General features: G+C 52.2%; 8 protein-coding genes across 8 annotated transcripts; 4 read left to right on the top strand and 4 right to left on the bottom strand.

Annotated features, from left to right (window-relative positions):
- Nucleotides 1-369: 369 nt before the first annotated feature.
- Nucleotides 370-2,045, bottom strand: EI97DRAFT_171381 (uncharacterized protein). Its single transcript, XM_033793416.1, has one exon. The coding sequence runs from the start codon at nucleotides 1,873-1,875 to the stop codon at nucleotides 700-702; it is 1,176 nt and encodes a 391-aa protein (XP_033656814.1). The 5' UTR covers nucleotides 1,876-2,045; the 3' UTR covers nucleotides 370-699.
- A 233-nt stretch (nucleotides 2,046-2,278) lies between these two features.
- EI97DRAFT_498779 (uncharacterized protein) lies at nucleotides 2,279-9,080 on the top strand. Its single transcript, XM_033802577.1, has 11 exons — nucleotides 2,279-3,320; nucleotides 3,380-3,869; nucleotides 3,918-4,169; nucleotides 4,236-4,324; nucleotides 4,461-6,161; nucleotides 6,239-6,457; nucleotides 6,527-6,679; nucleotides 6,743-6,790; nucleotides 6,843-7,315; nucleotides 7,365-7,494; nucleotides 7,556-9,080. The coding sequence occupies exons 1-11, from the start codon at nucleotides 2,736-2,738 to the stop codon at nucleotides 8,633-8,635; spliced, it is 5,220 nt and encodes a 1,739-aa protein (XP_033656813.1). The 5' UTR covers nucleotides 2,279-2,735; the 3' UTR covers nucleotides 8,636-9,080.
- Nucleotides 9,081-9,201: 121 nt separating this feature from the next.
- Nucleotides 9,202-11,114, bottom strand: EI97DRAFT_481558 (uncharacterized protein; the record flags this gene model as incomplete). The annotated part of the gene is made up of 1 exon (XM_033802046.1): nucleotides 9,202-11,114. One exon carries the CDS (start codon nucleotides 11,112-11,114, stop codon nucleotides 9,285-9,287), a length of 1,830 nt encoding a protein of 609 aa, XP_033656812.1. The 3' UTR covers nucleotides 9,202-9,284.
- A 1,692-nt stretch (nucleotides 11,115-12,806) lies between these two features.
- EI97DRAFT_439648 (uncharacterized protein) lies at nucleotides 12,807-13,628 on the top strand (the record flags this gene model as incomplete). Its single annotated transcript, XM_033799569.1, has 4 exons — nucleotides 12,807-13,064; nucleotides 13,193-13,313; nucleotides 13,358-13,363; nucleotides 13,525-13,628. 4 exons carry the CDS (start codon nucleotides 12,807-12,809, stop codon nucleotides 13,626-13,628), a joined length of 489 nt encoding a protein of 162 aa, XP_033656811.1.
- Nucleotides 13,629-13,837: 209 nt separating this feature from the next.
- Nucleotides 13,838-15,751, top strand: EI97DRAFT_430367 (ADP-ribosylglycohydrolase). The gene is made up of 3 exons (XM_033797673.1): nucleotides 13,838-14,342; nucleotides 14,426-15,601; nucleotides 15,662-15,751. Exons 1-2 carry the CDS (start codon nucleotides 14,069-14,071, stop codon nucleotides 15,544-15,546), a joined length of 1,395 nt encoding a protein of 464 aa, XP_033656810.1. The 5' UTR covers nucleotides 13,838-14,068; the 3' UTR covers nucleotides 15,547-15,601; nucleotides 15,662-15,751.
- Nucleotides 15,408-17,577, bottom strand: EI97DRAFT_412149 (PLP-dependent transferase). The gene is made up of 3 exons (XM_033796752.1): nucleotides 17,316-17,577; nucleotides 16,473-17,064; nucleotides 15,408-16,342 (listed from the first exon to the last, which is right to left on the bottom strand). The coding sequence occupies exons 1-3, from the start codon at nucleotides 17,425-17,427 to the stop codon at nucleotides 15,679-15,681; spliced, it is 1,368 nt and encodes a 455-aa protein (XP_033656809.1). The 5' UTR covers nucleotides 17,428-17,577; the 3' UTR covers nucleotides 15,408-15,678.
- A 574-nt stretch (nucleotides 17,578-18,151) lies between these two features.
- Nucleotides 18,152-21,019, bottom strand: EI97DRAFT_430363 (heat shock protein Hsp88). The gene is made up of 5 exons (XM_033797672.1): nucleotides 20,856-21,019; nucleotides 20,762-20,793; nucleotides 19,248-20,700; nucleotides 18,786-19,088; nucleotides 18,152-18,734 (listed from the first exon to the last, which is right to left on the bottom strand). Exons 1-5 carry the CDS (start codon nucleotides 20,928-20,930, stop codon nucleotides 18,447-18,449), a joined length of 2,151 nt encoding a protein of 716 aa, XP_033656808.1. The 5' UTR covers nucleotides 20,931-21,019; the 3' UTR covers nucleotides 18,152-18,446.
- A 288-nt stretch (nucleotides 21,020-21,307) lies between these two features.
- Nucleotides 21,308-22,841, top strand: EI97DRAFT_430362 (uncharacterized protein). Its single transcript, XM_033797671.1, has one exon. The coding sequence runs from the start codon at nucleotides 21,415-21,417 to the stop codon at nucleotides 22,624-22,626; it is 1,212 nt and encodes a 403-aa protein (XP_033656807.1). The 5' UTR covers nucleotides 21,308-21,414; the 3' UTR covers nucleotides 22,627-22,841.
- Nucleotides 22,842-23,183: the final 342 nt, after the last annotated feature.

Raw genomic sequence — 23,183 nt, 5'->3', positions numbered from 1 at the left:
GTCCGAAAATGGGCCCCACCTCAGGTATGTGTGGGATATGATCGTATCATTTCAGCTCTATATGGATTCTGACTCGAACCTTACTAAACCGTCAATGTTGTCGCCACCCCAACAACCTGCGCGACCTGTTCCCCGGGGGGTGGTTTCTGCGATATTGATCACTTCATTGAACAGTGTTGTCACGCCACAGACGGGTCAGTAGCGTGTTATTTCCCAACTGGTGACCCACTGAACGGTATACGTTTCATTTAGTCTTTGAAGCGGGCCCGTGATGGGCGGAGCAGCTGAGGGTTCTTCCGATAGGAAAACATAAGGGAGAAAAGTTCGAAGATCGTGGGTTCTAAAATCAAAACAGAAAGATTATACGGGATCAACGGGAACCCCCCTGCTAGTACCCTTAAGAGCGCAAGCGTTATCTCCTCAGCCAATAAGAATGTCATAAAGGCTTTCTCTAAGGGACTCGAATAATCATTTCTTAAACTGCAGCTTTACTGCTCACTTTCTGTTTCTCGACACCTTCTATCTCTACGAGCTCCAAAAGCCCACTCCTATGAGATCGCTCGAATTTGCGGAATATGAACCGATATTACATAAATTACGGGGTGAACTTCATGGCCAATTCTTTTCATACCCGGGTCGTTGCATATGTTCTTGTTGAACATATTCCTCGTAGCCTGCCTGCGGGTTTTTCCCGCAGACTTAAAATGCTACCTTGTGTCCCTTTGTCCCAATGGACACCTCGGGTCCATGGACCATGCCGAAGACGTAATAGTCTTCGTCGACTCCAGGGGAAATCGGCTTTCGCAGAGTTAGGGCATAGTAATTCCCTCTATGGCCCTGTTCTCTGAGGATTGCATCGGCAGCAGCAGCGTCCATAGTAGGGGGCCAGTCAGTGTTGGAGTTGCCGACGATTTGTCCCTGGCGGACCTCGATAGGGCCAAAATCGTCGTAGCCAGTCGAGGTGATGGTGGCAACGCCATCCTTAAGGCGGAAGACGACTTCCATATGCGTCAGCTCGTAAGGAGAATGGACGCCCCTGGGACTCCTCGTCCAGGCCCGAACATAGTACAGCACCGCACTGGGGTACTTCTCCAGCACCTTGCGGCGAGCGATTTCGGCGCGTCCGAGAAAACCAATGACCCCTGGACCATGACTTTTCGACTTCGGTCGGTCAGATTGGGGCGTTCCGTCAGCGTTGATGACTGGCCCGGGCTCAAGAGGAAGTATGAAGACGCGGACGGTATACACGATTGTCCGAACATACGTGGCGATTCCGCCGTAGACGGAGACGATTACCTGCGTAGTTCCAGTCTGGAGCGAGTCAAATTTCCATACAATGTCACCGTCATTGACCCCTGCAGTGCTAAGAACCAGGAACCGAGGATCGAATTTGATCTCAACTGAGCCGAACTTGGGGGTCTCGGCGCTCTCCTTGATGTTGAAGGGTTCGCCGTACAGAACATTCAGTACATCCTGTGGTGGAGCCAAAACCTCATTCTGCAATTGAGCGGCCGGCTTGCCAGCGGTACCATCTGCTGTCAACGGTGGTGGAGGCTGGGGGCCAATAAATCCACCGAGCTGGACCTTGACAGGGACACCTTCTGGATGGTTTGCATCCTTGACGAAGACTTCCCTAGGAGGAGGGAATTGAGACAATTGAAAGCTCTGTGTGTAGCTGTATGGGGTCTTCTGGCCCGTAAGTGGTTCGATCCATGCTTCAAGGCTATATGACAAAGCTTTTCCTGAAACGGGTCGAAACTCATACCCAGAAGTTGCTTGGAGAACGGTGCCTTCGGCCAACAGGGTCAGTTCCGCAGCATCGATATCGTAGCTGGCCGCAAGTTTGGATGCTTGAACAAGTCCGAGAATTCCCATTGTGATCGTGCCTGATGAATCAAGATGCGCGCTGTCGCTGACTTGAGAGACTTCGCTCGGAATGTTTGGTCGACTTGGATTGTAGGAATGTGTTTGTAGGGATTTGCTTGCAGATATTTGCTTGTATGAATCTGCTTGAAAGAGATTTCCTTGGACAAAGTATGGTCGACTCACAGCTCCCTAATTAATATAGGCTTCCTGTTCTGTAAAACCTTTCCGCTTCATTCAGCTCCCCTCAGGGTCTGTCCATGGCTATGCGGTTAATTTTGCACATGTCTTAACCCCTCATGGGGGCGATTTTCGTGTCCGACCTGGTGAATTTGGCACATCTCATTGGCACATGTCAGAACCCCCCTCAAGGTTTTTGCCCATGTCCAGGCTGTTGACTTCGCACATGTCACAACCCCACCTCTTTTTCGACATCTACAGGAGATACTTCGATCCCTACGAATGTAACGGTGACGTCAATCCTATTCATCCCACCCTTTTGTGGCTTGCTTTTAGTGAACCCTCACGCAGCGGGACCGCGCGTATGTGACCGGTCGAACATCCCCCAATCATTCTAGGGTGCGTCTCCGCATCCAGCTACGAAGGGTTGCTGCGGGATTTTCCGAAAACCCAGTTCGACAGGTGTTGTGTTAGTGACAGTTTCGAACCAATGAAGGAAAACATAATGGAATAACTCAAGAGTCTAGGCGGTGACGTACTGATAGATGAGGTGTGGTAAACGGAGAGGGCTGCTCTTTCAAGCGAACGAAGCATTGCATCTGCCACGCCGTGCAAGCTAGTCAGTAAGTTCAGGGCGGTCTAGAGTTGGTACTGACGTGACCCAAGTGAATCATGCAGGTGACGTCGGGCACATGGCTGGTTTGAGGTCGAAGTCCCGCCACAAGTGGCACTATACTCAAAAATATAAGAGAAAATGTAGTCCTACTCTCCGTCATCCCATGTTAACCCCTCGACAATCCTTTTCGATCTACTCCTCTGGACCCCGAAACCTTGGTACCAAGATGGACGTCTCCAAGCCTCCGCCTGGTCAGGCTGGCGCAGTAGGACTGCCATCATCCGTGGGACCTGGCCGTAACGCATCAGCACCAAAACCTAAGCCCATCCGGAATTGGATCGAAAAAGAGGACATTGATATGTCCGTACAATACCCTCTGGCAATGGACCTTCTTTTCGAACTTCTAACAATACCCGAATGGAATCAACCTGCGTCGACAGATATCCTGGTACGGTGCGCGAAATGGTGCCCACGGGGCGGTGCGCCCTTTTTTGGCGGGCCTAGTGATGCTGACCTCGCGACTTTGAAAAGCGATATGGGCTCACAACTTGATCCTGGGGCCTACATGAGAAGACAGGATGTGCAAAAACTTGCCGCATTGGCCATTGTCATTGGAATGTCCAGCACTACAGATTATGGACTTGGAACGCGCGTTGTCAAGGTAAAAACTGTGCTCACGTTGCAATTCATCTGGGGGATATGTGCTAACGGAAAATCTAGAGCGAAGCCCTGAACTATAGAAGCGGCAAAAACAGAGATGGCTTGCTGCCATCATTTGGTCATGAAGTGTTTGGTATGCAGGTTTCGCGGCAGGTGGCTGAACAGAAGCCTCCTGGGAAACCACTCGACGAGCGCATCGCGGACGATGAATTTGTCTCGGAGTACAAGGGTCTCATGGCTGACCCAATCTTTCTTGTTAACTTCAAGACACGGCACAACATCGGAACTAACACAATGTTGAATGATGCTTTTGTGTATGTCAGAGACGAGATCAAGCTCAGACGCCCGGGAGAAGACATTTCTTCCCTCAACGCCCTGGGCACAGCCGTGGGGCCGAAATATGGACCATCATTGCTGGATGGCTGGACTCAGCTATATGACACTCAAGTTTTTGAGAAGGCGTGCAAGGACGCGTGTGCAGTTTCTACGGAGCAAACTTGGCCGATCTGGGCCGGTCCACACGGTATGCAGAGTGGAACACACCACAGAGGTGAGTGCGCAGCGGAAGGGTCTAACGATAGCCGCTGACTGAATGTAGTCATACATGCCCGGGGCGTCAACGAGTGGCTGGACGCACAGAGCGCCCTACAAGGACAGGACGGCTTCACAACGCCAATCATCGTCGATGGGTCCGTCCATGGTCTGGTTGATGACTGGGACGACCCTGGATCTAGTTCCTGTTTCATCGAAGGGACAACTGTCCATACAGATCGCGGTATTCAGCGTATCGAGACCATTGGAGAGGGAACCGTGGTCTTGACAAGACTCAAAATCAACCATGCGGAATGGGGTCAGTGTTGAGAAAGACATGTTATGTCGCTTCTCTTAATCTTAAAGGGGCTAACAATGCCATTAGGGTGCACATCAGATGAGCCGGTAAAGGTCCTCGCGACTGCTGGCAAACAGAGGACAAAAGTATATGGAATCAACCAAATCAAGCCCTTCGTAAGTTACCCTCAAACTCCAAATCCTATACGGGTCTCCCTAGAGACGTACCAGAGATAATGTGTCGGACAACGCGTTCTTTGGAAACCGTTCGCAACTTTTGGTCAAACCGGTACAGCTGTTAATGTGTTTATAGTTTACAGCTGGTCATGTTTTTCACACCACCACTGGCCTACGTGCAATCGACCCGAAATTAGCTCGAATTGAAAACGATTGGCTTCAAGTCGGAACTCTCCGTATCGGGGACGAGGTTCTACGAGTCCCACAGCACTCAGGTGCATCATCGGTCTCTTCTTCGACATCCTATGACATTGTTACAATTCACGCTCTTCCTGCTGAGGTCACAACATCCTCCCATTTGTACGGGCTGCATCTGCGTGAAGGACTGCGAAGCTACCATGCCAATGGGTTCCTTGTGGCCCTCAATTACCCCGAACTTACTGTTCAGCGCATTGTCAAGCAGATGCATGGCTTACCGTTTGCGGAATTGCAAACATACGTCGCGGACTTGGAGAGGAGTCAACCGGCGATTTCTGCCGCCTTCGGACCTAGAATAGCCAACTTTGTTAGTCAAAGGATGAAGGCATCACACCCACTGAATCCACTAGCCGAGATAAAGACACCAAGCGGCGATATACGAAAGTCACGGCCCCATCATACTGCCAATCCTATGGATCTGGTGCGCTCATTCTGCCTTCGGCCACGCCACACAGGAGGTGGTGGTAATGCAATCGTGGATGGTCAGAAACTCGCAGAAGTCACCATTGTTCATGGAAGAGTGATCATTGATGGGGTCATCTGTCACAGGGCTACGATTACCGACGGGAGAATTCGATGGTCTCGCCAGCTTAATGAAGGGAAGCATGAGCACGGGCAGTTAAAATTCGATAGGGCTGGCTTCTCGGCAGGCGGCTCTTTACTTCTGACTCCGGATGCGAATAGAAGCACTCTCCACAGAGGCACACATATCCTAACAAAAGCGGATCCGTCAAGCGCGACTTGGTCACTCATTGCAGGCGACAGTGAAAATATGAAGACTGCTTTTGACGGCGGTGATGATATATCTGATATCCTCACCAAGGCCATGACTGGTCTTCGCTGGCCAAATCAGCCCCCGGTCGTCACCACACCAGGATGGGAACAATGGCCTTGGTCAGTCACGATAGGAAGCGTCTCCATCAATGAGTTGTCGGAGACAACTGCATCTATCCCTGAATTCGACGCTCTTCTGCAGTCTATTATCGCCGGCGGGAACCAAAACCAGATCAAGGCCATCACCGATAAGAACGGGAATGTTATTCCTTCAGTGATCTATGACTCTGTGGTCTACCTAGCGGGTAATGTAATGTGCGCTGAGTTCTACATCAATATGGATTGGGACCGTATTGAACTCCTGCGTCGAAATAAGGCCAAGCAAAACGGCGAAAAATACATTCCTACTCCTGCAAATCTCAGGTTTTCCACCCTGCATGTGGAAAACCCGGACTACGTCACACTTCAGGGTTGGTACCAGGTCGATCAGAATGTCGAAAATTCCGATATAAAGGAAGCAGTTCCGTACTCCTACGGGCTCCTTTCGTCAATTTCGTCGACTACCGGAGCCATCGTACAAGAAGGTCGTCGGTTGGAAGCTCAACGTACAGCACATACAAAACTTGCTGCTTGCTGGCCATCCATAGGTTCCGCATTGGGGGATGGACCTGCAGTTGTCACAGAAGTTATGGCCGTCGAGGATGACGACAACGATTATAGCTTAGGCAATCTTATGTACGAAACTACATGGCCCGCAACAGATGTTTCTGTCCAGCAGGCAGCTCAAAACCAGGTAACAAACGCGGTAAGCCCACCACTCCTGGCCCGACCATCATGGTCTGCAAAACGTATCCCAGATCTGTTTGCTAAAAGTAACCCTAGATTCTCTATCACACTTCCAAAGATCATCTTGATCTGTTCGGTGTAAACCGTCCAGATGTTGATATGGCCATTCAGGCCATCGCAGACAAGACAAAGCAGTTCCTAGCCGAGGACTTAGCGAAAGCATACCTTTGTCAGGGAATGAGCTCGCAACCCTTTTTTAATGATAAGTTCGACGACAATAAACGAACTAGGTTGAAGTATTTTCTCTCTGGCAAGGTTGGTGCCCTAGTTTGGTGGAGAATGTTGGCCACAAGTTGAAATCCCGTCCTAACATCGAAACTTCAGGGAAAAGGAACGCTCAGCCAGAGTGCAGAGTATGCAAACGCTACTGCAATCTGCTCAAGGGTAGCGTACCAGGGCCTAGTTGGCAATCTCAACAAGTATCGCCTTAAGGATGGGAAGTTATGGGCTACTCAAATGTACCGTCAGGTATCCCAGGTGAGTCCAATCGAAGTGGGTCATTAACGCTCCTCGAGATTGCTAACGTTTTGAACTTAAAAGGGCGGCTTCATCAGCGGATTAGGCAGATCCATGGCTGTGCCTGGTTATGTGAGTTTCCATTGAAATGGCATCTTTGAACATCAGGCTGACATTGTCACAGGATGGTCCGAACCTCGTCAATCGCTACGTGATGGCGTTAGACACGCTTTATCCAGATGGTACATACGCCAAAGATTTCGCCAACCTGGCACTGAACCAGCTTGCGGATCAAGTGTCAAGGCTGAAGGAGACCAAGTTTGACAGGGGTGAACTGACAGATTTCCTGCAGCAAACAATGACAGGTCTTATCGCGCAGCTTCTAGGCACCGAATCGTTTCCCGAGAACTCTGTTCTGCAGGGCTTGAAAGACGACATCAACAAGCTTGGCATCGTAGGCACTGACTTGGCTGCTGCGACTAGGTGGGTTCTGGAGAACTTGTGGATTATCCAGCTTAGCTGCGACATCTTTGAGAACATTGGCATGATGCGTCGTGGTGACGGTGTCAAGTACAGCGATGCAATTGACAAGTGGGCAGAGGAGAACCCAGGCAAAGGGAAGATCGCAGCGATCACAAAGGGAACCGTCATGTTCTGGTAAGTCAACTTCAAGACGAGACATGTCCTCGGCTAACAAAACAACTAGCACCACGGCATACAGTATCTTCAAGGGTTTCAGCGTCCTCACAGGCCGTGGGTGGAACGACCTTAATGACATGGAGAAAGTGGCACTGGTCACAGCGCTCATTGACTCTACCACAAATCTTCTCAACGGGGTGAGTTGACCTACCACGGGGAGCAACTAGTAATGTCTGGTAAGATGCTTACAATCATCAGTTGAAGGATGCTTGGGATCTGTGGAAGACGGCAGCTTCCGGTGGCGCTGGCGATGCCGCTGAGCTCGACGGAGCCTTAGGAGGTTCCGTCATATCAAATGTACCCGCACCAGAAGCAATCGAAATGGAAAATCTCGGTGCCAGCATCGGTGAGAACGCTCCCGAATCCGTTGGCAGCCAAGCGGCTCGTCAAGCCGTTCGCCCTCCTCCTACTGGCGGTAAGAAGTTCGGATTTACCTATTGGGAGGAGGATTTCGAAGTGGCAGACCAGGTCACAAGCTTCATAGGCTTCTTCGCTGGTTGTGTGGCAACGGTAGCAATTGGCTTCCAGGTGAAAGAAGACTTCGACAACGGCCAAAATCCAGGGGTCAAGGCTCTTGACGTACTCCAGATTATTGATGTTGGACTTGGAACTGCCGTCGGCTTGGTCGCCTTCGTGGGCACACTGGCTGGCGTGTCCTTTGCCTTTGTGCCTGTGGCTGGGGCCATTCTTGCCGTGGCCGGACTGATACTCATGATTGTCAGCTTATGGGTGCATCCGGACCCCCCTGAGTCAGCAGCACAGAAATTCCTGGACGGAGACGGAGGTTCCTGGATGTCCAATTGCCCCGCACCGCCCGATCCGCTCTTGCAATACAGCCTCCTGCCGGCGTCGGTGAAGACAGGCACCGCTGACCAATCCGTCACGCTGACAATCACAAATCCTATTTCTGCTACATCCGCCGCGCAGATTGTCAACCTCATTATTACATGGGCCGAAGGCGACGATGACAGCATGTGCCTATTGAAATCGAGCGACGACGCTTCCTTCGTCCTCACAAGTCCCGATTCGAGCTTCGCGTGCGGCAGGCCTGCTCACGATAACACCCCCAAAGTTCAGCTGCTCATCTTCGTGACGGACGCCCAGGCAAATAATGCGCCTTTGAAGCCTGGGGATCAGATAAAGCTTGTCTTCACCGGCAAAGTCAGCGCAAAACCTGGAACTGCGGAGGTCGATATCAAAGAGAACACGACCTTCACCGAAGATACGACCACGTATACCAGGGATGCCTCGGTCAAAATACAAGTGACAAAAACCTAACATTAACTGCACATGGAATTTTCAAGGCGTGTGGCGCTTGCTTAGCAGTTAATGAGTGCTCTTTCAAAACCCACTTTCTCCATGGATAGCGTAATGCAGTCGTACAACCCGAGGCATGAACATCCTAACGTGCTTAATCATCAAGCGCAAACGCCCGCCGTGGAGACTTTCCTTACAGTGTTACTGCAGGGTGTGCGCAACAAAAAGGAATATGTCGATCCAATCTCTACCACAGGATTGACTCAGGTATTCCATTGCTGGGCCTGAAGAGAATATATGCTAGCGGCTCATCAACACCGGTGTCATAAGGCGACCGCGTGGCTTCAACTGGGAATTTTGAATGTGTAGATTACACTCCCCTTACCATTTCCCAATTATGAACTGACCGCAATCGTTTCGATTTGAACACAACAGAATAGCATTTCCTTGCCGTCGTCTATATCAATCATGGGTCTGCCCTAGCAGAGACAGGGGTAGCGGCGGAGGCGTGTCAGTCTTGTGCTTTGATCGATACCTTACGATCCTTCTGACCAATCATCCTCATCATCCTCATCATCTTGAACATACAAACATGCCCGATACAGATATGCTGGATAGGATGTTTGGGGTATCGAATGGCACTTTCGAAGGTCTGACATCGCTATCATCGTCACAAGCTCGAATGAACCCAGTCCCTCAACCCAGGGCCCACAGGACCATCCGCATTCCTCAGTTCAGAGCTGATGTACCCAAAAGTACTAGCTATTGTCCAGATGAAGTCCACTTGATTCCGGTCGTTGAAATTCAATTCGGAGCCATCCAAGTAAGTTGCGCCTCTCATCGTCGTCGGGCCAGACGGGCCCATCCGACCACAATACGCTGCCCACAACTGGTTGTTTATCGGTAGGCCTGTAGCGTCCAGTCCCAACTGGAGGAAATTTCCACCTGGCATCCAGGGCCGCCACCAGGCGCCGCTGTCCGAGGACGACGAATTAACGTCTCCGAAATAGTCGCCGATGCTTACCCACGCACCCTCGGCTTGGACGACTTGCGGATTGCTAGATGTCTTGGGATTCCAGACTCCATGTCCATTGAGCCCGACAGAGACAACTGGATGAGTGTTCGGAGATGGTCCTGTTGTGTCCCACATAAGTTCACTGCGTGTGTACGGCCCGTAAGCATCACCGTGTGCCTCGAATACAGCTCGATCGAAAGTGTATGTCCCATCCCCATTATCAATCAGATAGATGGAAAAGCGTTCGATGTCGCCAACATGGGTTCCTGTATCGTAGATCATGGCGTCAAAATAATCTTCATCGAGCGGACGGCCGCGGAGCGTCACTCCCCCTTGCCAGGCATAGAGGAAGACATAGGTGATTTTGACTTGGTCCGGGTTCCGCTGGACTGCGAAGTACATGGGGGCGTCCCCAACGGTTTGGCCAGAGAATTGAGACTTGTTGACGTCGAGAAACCAGCCAGGGTCAGGAGCAGTATTCCGGAGGTCTGCCTGGGTTGGGTTAACCAGTGGGACGTGAGGGACAATATCGCCGTTAACAGTAGAGGTCACCCAGAGCTGAGCTGACTTGGCGTCAGAGTAAACCATCCAGTAAGTTCCGTTGAGGACAGCAACAGCTGGAATGGAGCCAAACTGCCCGGAAATTTGGATGGTATCCTGCCAGTTGTAACCGTCCTGAGAGTGAGTAGCCCAGAATTGAGAATTGTTTGCATCGCTGTATACCATGACGGCCCAGCTTCCAACGACTCCCGATGCCGGTACTGAAGTGTGTTGGCCTGGGATTGTCTGAGCTTTGCTCCAGCTCGTACCGTCATACTGGCTGACCCAAAGTTGTGAGCTGTTGGCATCAGAATAAACCATCAAGACCTTGTTCTGGAAGACGGTGATTGCAGGAATGCTGGTAAACTGCCCATCGATGTGTTTTGCGGAAGACCAATTCAATGAGCCGTCTGGATTCTGTGTCGCCTGACTCATCCAGAGTTGGCTGCTGTTACTGTCGGTGTAAACCATGAACAGGGTATTCTGGAACTCGACGATTGCTGGGATTGAAGTCCCTTGACCTGGAATTTGCTGTGCAGAATTCCAATGAATACCGTCCATGGAGTTTGTGACCCATAGTTGACTGCTGTTGGCATCACTATAAACCATGAAGAGCTGCCCCGCAAAAACTGTAAGTGCAGGGACAGACGTGTGCTGTCCAGGAATCTTTTGAGCTTGGGTCCAGTTCCAGCCATCCTGGGATTGTGTGCACCATAGTTGCGAGCTGAACTCGTCGGTATACGCCATGACGAGCTGATTTTGAAAGCACGCAAGTGCAGGTGTCGAGGTCTTCTGGCCGTAGATAGTCTGAGCTGGGCGAAATGTATGTTGATTCAAACTGCCGTTCTGCAACATGTACTCAATACTACATGGGAATGCTTTCTCATTCGGGTGAAACTTGATACTGGGTGCCCATTTTTCAACAACATCTATGGGGATAGGCATGTTGTAGTGCGGGAAAAGAGCTCTCTCTGAGAATTTTGTTCGCACTTTCGCTATTCTTAATGAAGAGAAAGTAGATGTGCGACAGACTTAGCCAAACGCACCGAAAAGATTCTCTGGAAATGTGTCGGAGAGATTAAGGGAAGCAGATGACGAAATACATGGGATAGCTGTGAGCTTTACATTTGAGCCATGGCCATCTACCTCAAGTAATTTTACGTCATAAGGGCGCCAGCGTTCATGTGAATGCGATTAAGTTCATATGTCGGGCCCGTTCTTTGTTAGGACATCACATGCAAATCGGATAAGCTGTGCAATTGGTAATCTTAGCAGACGATGCTCGCCTTCCTTGCGAATAGCGGTAATGACGAATTAACTGCATGACGTGTTCTACGGGCGTCTCAACGTACCATGGCTCAACCCAGCGCTACTCAATTGGCTTCAAATGGAGCAGATATTCAGCTTGCTATCCCCTCTCTCGAAAACAATCATATCCAGAGCAATCGCCACTCTGCTGCCATCTATAGCGTGTCCAACCGAAAAATCCGCCGCCGACGCGTTGGTGTCCCTGCCCGATTCGAAGAAGCTTAACGCCCCAGCGTGATCCATGATTTCTCGATTCCGTACGTGCTGCAGATGTCGCGGTAGAAGCCGTCGGAGCTCATCTAAGTGGATGTCGAGTTGGGAATGTTGGGTCAATCCCAGGCGGCGCTTCGCGGGTGCATTTGGGGGCACTTGGACATTTCGACGCCTCCGAGACCATTCTTGCAGTCGGCACCGCTAGTACAGCCTCCAACGCAGCATTCCCAAGGTTTGCACGAGGAGCAACATATCGAAACGTGTGAGGTTCCACCTCAGGTTTGCCAATGTTTATTGCTTGCTTGTGGTTCTGCACTATTAGATTTCCTATTGCCTGTGTAGGGTTTGTGTACGATTGCCTACAGCAATCGTACTCTCCGTTGCGTGTTATAGTGGGCGTACGCTCCCTTATCCAATAGATTATCTTGTTTAGTTCAGCCCACTTTGGTTCTATAAAAAGCCTTTGACCAGATCCCGAAATCTGGAACGATCAATTTTGCAACTCGGCAGACGTGCAATAAGTCTACAGTATACACCGTGTAACCCGAAGCAGCAACCGGGGCACTTAGCAAACCAGCGCTGAAGAGATCTACAGACAGCAGCCTCAAGAAGAAATCTCAATATTGCCTTCGCCATCTGCACTCGTAACGTGGTCGTCTCACGTACAGCGTCCGCATAGCCTTGCTTTCCTCTACGGGTTAGTCTAACGGATTCACAACCAATAGAATCGCGGACTGCGACCATCCTGCCTGGTTACGGTTTATCCGGGCAATCAAGCCGATATAAAATCCCATTTGTAGATATGAACGACGCGCAGGAGGCCTACGCAGTCCAGAATCTAACATATCTCGATTTCCCGTACTCCGTGAGGACCGAACCTGGAATGGATGAGCGATGATTAGGGTATCTCATTTGGCCATGGCTGGCTCGACTGCATGGGACATACATACATAGAGCTCCAGCCCCACTGATAACACTGTTCTTGGTCTTTCTTGGTCTTTGCGTCCAGTTGCTGTGTAACGAAGCGCGACTCGCGAGTGTCCATATCCAAACACTTTCACAACTCGCTTTCGGCCGTCTCAAGCGCAATTGCACATCCCTCATCCAGACGCCACGATGCGCTTTTCCCTAGTTGCCCTTGCTCTCGCTCTCGTGGCAGCAGTCGCCGCATACCCGCACGCCGAACCGCAGTTCGAGGGACCCATCGTAACCGCCGTTCCTGTGACGCCGTCGCCCAGTGCATCTGGTCGACCAAGACCGACGAGGACACGGAAGCACAAGCCTCACAAGGAGCCCACGCCTACGTTCAAGCCCGTCAAGCCTTGCGAATGCATCAAGCCGATCATTCCCGTCAACCAGTTGACGGCCAAGGAGGTGAGCGGATTTGTTATAATCCAGGAAGGCGGACAGTGTGAAGGAGCTGCGTAAAAGGAAATGAGTTGGAGAGAGGATGCAAGACGGGAATGAAGAGAACAAACAAGTATGACTGACGGTGGAAATAGAAATGCGAATTCGAGTATGCTCACAATATGGCGTGCTACTTCCGAACGGACGGCGCATGCCAAAAGCCAACATTCTCGGTAAGTTCCTTGCCCATTTCCTACACATTCTGTATCCCTTCAAGTATGTCCATATACGTCTATGAGCTATGCTAATGTAATCTCCAGTGCTAGGTTTGTAGGGAGGATGAAAAACATGGGGCATGATACCAGACTGGAGCCATGGGAGGAGCCATCTTGTAGGCATCGGCTTTGGGAGGGTCGTGCCGTGCGGGATGAATTTGCAGTGGAATAGCCAGCTTTAAACTTCGCAGTACATACTATTGTGTTCGCAGACTCAGATATTGAGTTCCATTCCGAAAGTGAAGAACCTGCGGGAGGTTTCCTCCTCGCGATAGCGATCGATAGCGTCTTCATCCGTGACGATCTGCTTCCGTGACTGTGTGCTTGTTCTTTACGTCGTGAGGGTGATTGAAAGCTCAGAGCTTAGATGGATGGTATATGGGAAGAAATCATAATGGTGATCTTGCGAATGGCGCCTGCGCCCAGAGGGCTTTAGGGTACCTCTCCCAATCCGGTCTAGCGCCTTCGTCTGACCTGACTTCAGCGCAACATCTTTCCCCAACTCAAATTACATACTACGTATCTGGAATCTCCATCCTCCTCGGGCCTCAAGATTCGTTCCCGTCCGGTGCAGACATAATGGCCTCCCCTGTCGTCGAAGACAATGGGGAAAGCGATGCCCCATCTCAGCCGCTCGCCAAGCCTTCCCGATTCTCCATCACGAGCTCAAGGCTCCAGCATTTGCTAACTTATATAAATAACACCTCCAAGCTGATTTCCCATATCCCAATCCATTGAACCATAATACTATACAACATGGAGGACCACCCCAAACCAGTGAACCCCCCAATGCCCACCCTACCACCCACAGACTCCCAAAACGAACTACTCTCCTTCCTCTCCACCCACCCCTTCATCAAACCCACCCTCATCGACAAAATCCACGGCTGCATAATCGGCTCCGCACTAGGCGACGCCATAGGCCTCTACACCGAATTCCTCAACAAGGAGATAAGCGGCAAAACCTATCCGGGCCGGAAATTCAGTCTCGTAGACCCCGTGACGGAGTGGTATCAGGACCACCATAGAAGTACTGTGTACCTCTTTTCCCCACAACAATCTTCTCATTTGTATAATAGTACTACGAACATTGAAATTGACAATATTCTCTAGATAAATTCGACCCCTGCGCCTGGACCGACGACACAGACCACGCCCTCCTCCTCCTCCTCGCCTACCTCTCCTCGCAAAACCTCACCACGCTGCCGCAAGACTTCGCCTCCCGTCTCAGCATCTGGATCGAGCAGGGCCTCCTCGCTCTCGGGCGGCCCCCCTGCGGCATCGGCCGGCTCGTCGGAGGCGTCGTCACGCGATCCGATTACCTCTTCGATCCGGTCGCAAGGGCGACGAAGGAGTGGGTGAATGCTGGGCGCAAGGTGGCGCCGAATGGGAGTCTGATGCGCACGCATCCGATTGGTGTGATTGGCGTGGGGTTGCATGAGGAGGAGGCGTGGAGGGTTGCTGCTGGGGTGGGGAGGACGACGCATGTCGATCCGAGGTGTACGCTTGCGTGTTGTATCTCTGTGGGTGTGATTCGGGGGATTCTGCGTGGCGAGGTGAATGACGAGAACGATCTTGATGCACTCATGGAGAGAGCGTTTGAGTGGGTATGCGCGCAGCCGAATCTGGCGAATCCTGATTCTGATCCCGATATCGTGGACTTGTCTGGACGTTTGCATCGGGAAGACTTCACCCGCTACGTCTACGCCAACCGTTTCGAAGACCTCGAGCTCGATGACCGCGACAAGATCGGTTATGTCTACAAGTGTCTCGGTTCCGCTATCCTTGCTCTGAGACTGGGGATGCGGGCCACTCGGAACCAACAAGGAGCTCTACCCCCGGATTCCATCTTTGAAGACATCATGGCCGACCTCATCATGGAAGGTGGCGACGCTGATACCAATGGCGCGGCTGCAGGCGCCCTGCTCGGTGCGTGGCTGGGGTACTCGCAGCTGCCGCCGCACTGGAAGAACGGACTCAAGCATAGGGACTGGTTGGCTAATAAAATCGGGCGTTTGATTAGGGCAGTTGGGATTGAAGGGTCTAGGGCTCTGGAGTTTGAGGAGGACGAGGCGCCGGATGGGGGGAGAGGTTTGATGACGAGAAGTGAGTTGGAGAAGAGGGATCAAGATATGGTGTATAGGCTCCTGGAAAAGGATAGGTTGAGGAGGGAGGAAGAGGAGAAGGCGAGGAAGAAGGAGGGGAGGCGGATTGCTGGTTGGCTCAAGAGATAGACGGACTCTGCCATATACAGCGTTAACTCTTCCGATCAAACGAGATATTTCCGAGGTACGCGTTCGACTCAAAGGAACAACAACAACACTCATCTAACTATCATGCTTCCCGAAGCCCCAGCGTCGGAATATCTACGCACTCTTCGCCACCGCAAACTCCCCCTCCCTCACCCTCGCACACAACTCCTTCAACCTCTCAGCCCCCCACTCAAAATCCTCCAACTCAAGATACACCTGCCCGCTCCACCTGACCCACCACGCCCCGCCATAAAACATCAACGCCATGAACGTATCATACTCATCAATTACGGCCCTGCTCAACCAATTCCTCACCTGGACCCCGACATCCTCCTTCGCCACCCCGGCCTTCACGCCCACGGCTTCAATCTCCGCATACTCGAGCGGAAGCCGCGTATTACTCAGCGCGCATCCCCTTGTCAACGAACCAGTGGAATTATCGAGTACCTCTGTCCCGAGAATCTCCGCCGCGCGGTGCGCCGCCTTTCGGGCTAAGTCCTGGCAGTACTTCATGATTTTTTCCTCTCCTCCAATGCTAGCGCGCCACTTGATTGCATCGGGGACGCACAAGTACGGGCTGTTGTCGATGGTGCCGACGAATTCGAAGTTCGTGATGTAAGCCGATTTGGTGCCGACGCTGGGTAAAGGGTTGGTGATGGTGACGCCGCGACGAGGCTTGGGGATGAAGCCGTGGGAGGTGGGGAGGGTGGAGCGGAGGAGGTGGTGGTTGCGGGTGGGGACGTGGAAGAGGGCGCAGCCGCGGGGGACGTGGAGCCATCTGTCAGTCTTCTGTCAGTTTTCCTGCACATCATCCTTTCTCTTGTGCTTTGCGTTTCCCCGAATGTTCTCTCCTTCGAATAGGATGGAAATGGAAAGAGATAGGGGGAGAAGAGAAAAGGGGAACCCACTTATGACAATTACTAACAAAGAAATCCGCATCCAACTCCGCCAAATCCAGCTGGGTATGCCCCACAGCATGAGCGCCATCCACCAGACTCAACACGCCCATCTCCCTGCACAACCGGGCCAACTTCTCAAACGGCAGCCTCACCCCCGGCATACTAACAATGGTATCGAAGATAGCCACCTTCACTCTCCCCCCTCTCTTCTCCACCTCCTGAATCTTCTCCCTAAAAGCCTCAACGAACCACTCCTCCTCCACCGGCAATGTAAACTCCACACATACGGCTTCGGCGGGGGTCGTCTCGGTAATGTACTCGATGGTCTTGTGGCACGCACCGTAGATGGTCGACGTGTACAGGATGTAGTCTCCCGGCTCGAAGATGAGGTTCCGGAGGACCGTGTTGACGCCCGTGGTGGCGTTGGGGACGAAGACGCATTCTTCGACGGCGGCGTGGACGAGGGCGGCGATGGCGGCGCGGGAGGCGTCGAGGAGGTTGGGGTAGTCGTAGCGGATGAAGGAGTCGGGGCGGGCTTCGGCGAGGGATTGGTAGTGGTGCAAGGCGGTGCGGACGGTTTTGGGGTAGGTGCCGAAGGAGCCTGGTAGATGTGAGTCCTGTTCCTTTTCCTTACTTGCTGGATAGGGGATAGGGTCTAGATGGAGCCGTTGACTCGAAAGAAATGATAATGTTTGGATATGAACCAGAAAAAGAAAGAGGAGGTCTGGAAAGGAGACAGCCCGTGATCAGGAGGGACAGAACGCAAAGACTCTCGAGCATATATAGCACGACGGAAGGAATTGGACAAAGGCCGACAAGAGAGAAAAGGAAAGCCAGAAAACCCTATCCTACCGTGATTCAAATTCCTCCACCCCTCCGCAAACAAAAACTGCCCCCTCATCTCCTTCCCAAACCTCACCACCTCCTGCGCAGATTTCTCCTCTAGTGTAGAATTCGTCGTCATGGCTCCACTCCCCTGTTTTATCTCCCAGAACTATCTCTTCTGTGTTGCTGTACGGAAAGCGAGAGCGAGCGGAACAAAGCCAAATTATATAGTGAAACGAAAGATGCTTTATGAGTCAAAGGGAGAGAAGGCTCTCTCCATATATATGTGCATCAACCCACAAGCGTACTTCTCGCATAGGGCGCGGAGTCATCCCGGAGATGTCTGGACGAAACAGCCAATGAGAGGAGGAATAGAACGGCCGGACGCGGTTAGTGGCGGAGAAAACCAGGTACGGTATAACCTGGTGCCCCGCATACTGACTGTGTTACGACAATGGCTGGGATATTGGCATGAATGAAGGGACTGTGTATGTAGCAGAGCGAATAGCTAGTTGGGGGAGTTCACGGAGAGGGGGATAAATGGCGTTAAACCTCAAGCAAGTACCTTATAAAGGGTTTTAACAGTACCGCTTTCTAGTTCCACGCCCTTGCAGGACGATGGCGGAGCGGTTTCAACAATTTTTGGAGGAATATTCCATCGACGCCCTATAAATACCCACATCGAGCATGGAGGGTGTCGAACGGCTAGATGGGCTATTAGTTGATTTCGATTACACCTCAAGAGCTCGGTTTAAGCTGTGCCCTGTCCTAGCTCCCACTGAGCATTTAGCGTAGAGTCCCCTTAGAAAATATCGCCGTGATTGTAGGTTGGCAGGGGACGGTGAGAGGAAAAGAGCAGTAAGCGCGGGAGTGTGATCTTTATATTCCCATCTATCGTGAACCTTGGACTGGATCTGTCTATCATAAGCACATTACTATGATCGAAACCACCACCCCAAAGCAACACCACTCGATAACCTTGAAAAGAAATGGGAGAGACAGAAATAAAAAGCCAATTACTTCATGACTACCCGCTTTTCGTGGGCTTCGAATGCGTTTACACAACGCCTATGCCAGTCATCGTTCCTCGTTAGGAAAGCCCGTCCCTTCAATCCCGATATCTATAACCGAATTCAAAAGTAGATGCCGTTAAATGCTCTAAGAAGCTTCCTCGACCTCGTCAGGCTTCACGTTGTCGGCATCGGACATCTCCGTGTCCTTCTGCTCAGCCTCCTGCTTCTTGGCCTCCTCCTCACGCTTTTTCCGCTCGATCTCGGCCTGCTTGGCGGCCGCGGCTTCCTGCTGCTTCTTGAGCACCGCTTGCCGCTCCTCCTCGATCTTGTCGTTGTACCGCTGGATGATGGGACCGGCAATGGACCGGACTTCCTCGTACTTGCTGACATACTGCGCCTTGCTGGCGTCTTCACCCTCATCGTATAGCCAATCCTGCAGACATGTCAATATCAGAGTTTACGTTCATGCGTGAAAAGTACTCACCTCAACAGTCTCGAGCTTGGCATTCAGCTTCGATTTCTCTTCATCGCTGGCGAACTCGGCATAGACACCGATGATCTTGTCCTTGAGCTCGTAGATGAACGATTCAAGCTCGTTCTTCTGGTTCTCCGTATCTGCAACCAGCTTATCCTCCATGATCATCTGGTTCTCCCTCTCAGCAGCGGCCTGCTTGGTGGACTCATCCAAGGCCGCGGTGCCTGAAGAGAGAGGAAGCTCTCCCTTCCTCTGCTGCTTCTTGACCTTGCGCATCTTGGGCTTCTCGTCCTTCTTGTCGACATCCATGGCCTGGGGTTCCTCTGTCAGCTTATCGGACTCGCTAATGGTTGAAGAAGACGAAGGAGAATGCTTGGCGGCTTTTGAAGTGTGATCGGTGTCCGTGACGAGATCGCCGGAACCGCGCTTCTGGCCAGCAGCAACAGAACTAGAAGAACTGGAAATACGTACATCGCCCTCCTTGCCTTCCTCCTTGGGAGGTTCCGGGATCGGCTCTTCGACCTCGACCTCCTCCACATAGTATCCAGAGTCAACGCTGAGGATACCGTGCTGGTTTACTCTTGCCTTCAGCTTGCAAATCATGAAATCACCCTTAGCATCGGCCTGGACACCCTTGACCGAGAAACGGCCAATGAAGGGGTTGGTCTTGCCGGGAAGGAGCTCAGGCTTGGCGTACCTAGCCTCGAGATCGAAATTATGTTTGCGGTAGAACGTCAATATCTTCGTAGACGGCAAAACGTTGCCCCTGTTGAATACGGTCAAGCTAGTGTCCTCGTCGGGAATGTCCTCGGTCTTCTCCCAAGCAAATTCGATCGGGTAGCTGACAATGTCGTGAATCGAGAAATCGCGGACACGGAACACAGGCGACATGATGGCGCAGCTGAATGCGCAACCGCGTGCGACAGCCTCATCCTGATTCAGAGTCCACGACAGCGGCTTTCCGAAGAAGTCGGCAATGATGGTCTTGAGAGCCGGGACACGAGTGGATCCGCCAATCATCTCGATGGCGTCGATGTCCTCCTTTTGCAGTTTGGCCTCGGCAAGAGCCTGCTCCAGAGGTACGTGGGCACGGTCGAGAAGCGGTTTGATCAATTCCTCGAATTCCTCGCGCTTCAGCACACTTCGTACGTCGAGGTCGTTCATGATCGATTCGACATTCAGGTTCGCAAGCGTGTTTGCGGATAGGATCTTCTTCAGCTTTTCGATACCGGCCATCAGGCGGAACTTTGCCTTGGGGTTTTCCAAGACGTCAATCTTGTATTTCTCCTTGAACTCCTTGGCGAAATGCTCGGCCAGAGCCTGGTCAATGTAGCGACCACCGAAGTGACGGTCCCAGGCCGTGGACTTCACAGTGAGCTCGCCCTTCCTAAACTCGACCACCGTCGCAGTATAGTTGCTATGACCGATATTGACGAACATGACTCGCCTGGGCTTCTCCTCGGCGGTGGGCAGATCGGTCTTGGTGATGCCCCAACCGAGGGCGGTGGCAGTGGTGTCGTTGATTAACCGCAAAGCCTTGAGTCCTGCAATCTCGGAGGCATCGAGGATAGCCCTGCGCTGCGCATCCGTGAACCAGACGGGTACGCTGAGGACGACATCGGAAACGGGAAGCTTCAGCTCGTTGGAGGCGGTTTGCTTGATCTTGGTGAGGAAGGCGGCCGTTATCTGGGTCGCGGTGAACTTCTCCTTCTTGCCCAGGTAGTTGACCTCGACGCCAACTTGGCCATCGATGTCGACGAGGGGCGCCGACACAAAGTTCTTCTCGTGCTGGACATCGGGATCGTTGAGCTGGCGGCCAGCGAGTCGGACGAAGCACGAAACGGTGTTCTTGAGATTTGAGATCTCCTGGTTTTTCGCAGCCTCGCCGAGGTATCTGCTCTTGGGACCGAAGCCTACCAGCGACCTACGGGTGTGTCAGTTGTGGTATTCTCGAGAGGGCGAGAGGGCGGTATGGGCTCACGTACGGTGTAGCACGGTTGGAGACTTCATTTGTGATCTAAAAGAGGTCAGCGCCTGCAAACAGCGATTCCCAGCAAATGCCAGAGGACATCTACTCACCACATCGACACCTCGATTCCTCGCGACGGCAATGACCGTGTTCAAGGCGCCCAAATCAACGCCAACGACAGACATGGTTGCGGTTTCTCAGTGTTGTGTGCGTGGTTGTGGCGGGGTACACAGCCAGAAGACTGCGGAGATGCTGGGGGTTAGCGGAGGCAGGGAAAATGTGTGGTAATAAAAGCGCGGGATTGTGAGCTGGGGGAACAGCAGACGCCTCGCAGGAAGAATTTGAGTTTGTAGCGGGCTGGCGGGCGGGCTTGGGGACGGTGAATGTCGGGCTGGGCCAAAAAACACTCTTGTCAGAGCCTTCTCGATAATTCGGTGAAGTTCCATGCAATCCCAGTCCTTCAATGTTGGCGGGGCAGGCGGTGCCGGGGGTCAGGTTGGCCTGTGCACCCTGCCAAGACACCCCTCCGCCGAACGTCGACGTCAAGTTGCAAACACAAGATCAAACGCGTGGAGATGAACTTTCGGGGATGAGGAGGGAGAAGCGGATCAGGACCGGCCAGAGTGTCCGTACCCACGAGGAGTGAGCGACTCCGAAAAGCCTCGAATCATGGCCGAGATTCCGCCCTACCCCCTCTACAACCGGACCTACCTCCTATGTCGCGTCTCCCCTCTACACACCGGCGGCGCGTCGCTCTTCGACGATCAGGTTTTGCGGTCGCATGCGCAACGATTGAAGAGTCAGCTCAAAGGTGATAACATTCGCGGCGTCGAGGTAGATTATGGGGGTTCGGAGAACGCGTTGGGCAAACTGGGTCCTCTCGAGGAGTGCACATGGCAGACCATTGGAGACGAGGACGACTGGATCACCCGCCATAGACATCTCGTAGACCCCGATGCTTCACAGCTATCTGCAGGCACTCCAGCCGAACAGGCTCGTGGGATTCAAGTCACGCTGGAATACGAGAAGACGGCATACAACGCGTTGCTACTCCGGGACCCATCAACCACAACATCTCCAGAAGGCTTCACTTCGCTCCCATTGCTCATGCTCAAAATGCCCGCGCCTATCCGCACCATCTTCATCCACTACCTCTCGACCGCCTTCGACGCACACGTCTCTACACTGCGCCTCCCTTCCACCGTCCTCATATCAACACTCGAGTCGTACTTCCGACGCCTTTCAGCGCCCAACTCTACCCAGACCATCCCCGACGTGATCCGCCAGCTCCAGATTCAGCTATCATTCCCCACGACGACCACCCTCCTCAAACACATCGACATCACCCTCTCCGCAGCAGACGTACCCCTCTTCGTGAAGCGCGGGAAATCCCTGCGCCCGACGACAGACACGCCCTTCACATCAGCCCTATCTCTCTACCTGCAGACTCACCTCGCTCTCACATTATCACACCCCGATGTACACATCACGAAAATCACCTGCGCACCCATAACACTGAGCACCGACCGGGTCAAGATTTCCGTCCCCGAAGTCTTAGATGTATCCATGTCGGAAGGCGATGCGGATGCACCAGAGCAAAGTCCAGCCCAACTCGCTCTGCAGGATCTCTACGAAGCACTCGTTCGAGAGGCCGCTGGCACGGGAAAATTCCTAGATTCCTCGTCGTCGCCGCACCGGGACGAAGTCGCTTCACCACCAACACCGTTCTCCTCGGACAGCAATCCGGGCAAACGGGCCGCAAACAGGAAACGTGCGGTCAGTACTACATCGACTGCGAATGTTTCGCAACCAAAAAGGAATAGATCGAGAGCAGGAATTGGATCAGGAGCGGTCGGCGACGTGGAGATGCGCGATACATGAGTATGTTGCCGCTCTCCGAGCCCTTTACGCCATGCCAGATACCCGCAAGTTTGCATTATTTCGTCCTTGATTTTCTTTTAGCAGAGTTTGTATTACGGGCAGATTATGAGCTGGAGCACACCATGTTTGGGCCGGACGATGCAACACGGTCATGAATACTTGTAGATACCCATGCGTTAGGACTCGCATAACTTCAAAAATCGATGGTTCAGAAAGATCAAGGAACGTGTTCATTGCCTTGCTATCATCCCTTTTCCATGACTAATTCTCAGCCCATGATGGATTGCACCAAGATTCATTACGTATTTTGGTCCGTCTTGGCGCGTCTTGGCAGGGAATACACGACTTCTATCACCAATTTGTGCCATTAGCTAACGAGTTTCCAGAGCGGTGTTGAAGAAGGCTTCATGCGCGGAAACGACATCGCTCTTCTGAACTCGTTTTTCATTCCTTTTATTCCCAAGACCTCTATTTGAAAGCCCACTAACCCCAAACGTCTGCATAGAAAGCAGTGAAGGAAACCCGAGAAAGGAACAAGGAGAGAGAGCACAGGAGAG

The sequence above is a fragment of the Westerdykella ornata genome (assembly GCF_010094085.1).
Source record: "Westerdykella ornata strain CBS 379.55 unplaced genomic scaffold EI97scaffold_3, whole genome shotgun sequence".
In the NCBI taxonomy this organism is placed as follows: domain Eukaryota; kingdom Fungi; phylum Ascomycota; class Dothideomycetes; order Pleosporales; family Sporormiaceae; genus Westerdykella; species Westerdykella ornata.
This window is presented reverse-complemented; position numbering and strand designations above follow the sequence as displayed.

Bases quoted from the DNA above. Each gene is read 5' to 3' on its own strand.
- EI97DRAFT_171381 (XM_033793416.1), bottom strand. From the start codon at position 1,875: ATGGGAATTCTCGGACTTGTTCAAGCATCCAAACTTGCGGCCAGCTAC.
- EI97DRAFT_498779 (XM_033802577.1), top strand. From the start codon at position 2,736: ATGGCTGGTTTGAGGTCGAAGTCCCGCCACAAGTGGCACTATACTCAA. The intron at 3,321-3,379 runs GTAAAAACTGTG...CGGAAAATCTAG, and splicing joins TTGGAACGCGCGTTGTCAAG to AGCGAAGCCCTGAACTATAG. The intron at 7,316-7,364 runs GTAAGTCAACTT...CAAAACAACTAG, and splicing joins AAGGGAACCGTCATGTTCTG to CACCACGGCATACAGTATCT.
- EI97DRAFT_430367 (XM_033797673.1), top strand. From the start codon at position 14,069: ATGGAGGACCACCCCAAACCAGTGAACCCCCCAATGCCCACCCTACCA. The intron at 14,343-14,425 runs GTACTGTGTACC...AATATTCTCTAG, and splicing joins GTATCAGGACCACCATAGAA to ATAAATTCGACCCCTGCGCC.
- EI97DRAFT_412149 (XM_033796752.1), bottom strand. From the start codon at position 17,427: ATGACGACGAATTCTACACTAGAGGAGAAATCTGCGCAGGAGGTGGTG. The intron at 17,065-17,315 runs GTAGGATAGGGT...CACATCTACCAG, and splicing joins GTGGAGGAATTTGAATCACG to GCTCCTTCGGCACCTACCCC. The intron at 16,343-16,472 runs GTGGGTTCCCCT...GAAGACTGACAG, and splicing joins TTTGTTAGTAATTGTCATAA to ATGGCTCCACGTCCCCCGCG.
- EI97DRAFT_430363 (XM_033797672.1), bottom strand. From the start codon at position 20,930: ATGTCTGTCGTTGGCGTTGATTTGGGCGCCTTGAACACGGTCATTGCC. The intron at 19,089-19,247 runs GTACGTATTTCC...GAGGAACCCCAG, and splicing joins AGGAAGGCAAGGAGGGCGAT to GCCATGGATGTCGACAAGAA. The intron at 18,735-18,785 runs GTGAGTACTTTT...ACATGTCTGCAG, and splicing joins CCAAGCTCGAGACTGTTGAG to GATTGGCTATACGATGAGGG.
- EI97DRAFT_430362 (XM_033797671.1), top strand. From the start codon at position 21,415: ATGGCCGAGATTCCGCCCTACCCCCTCTACAACCGGACCTACCTCCTA.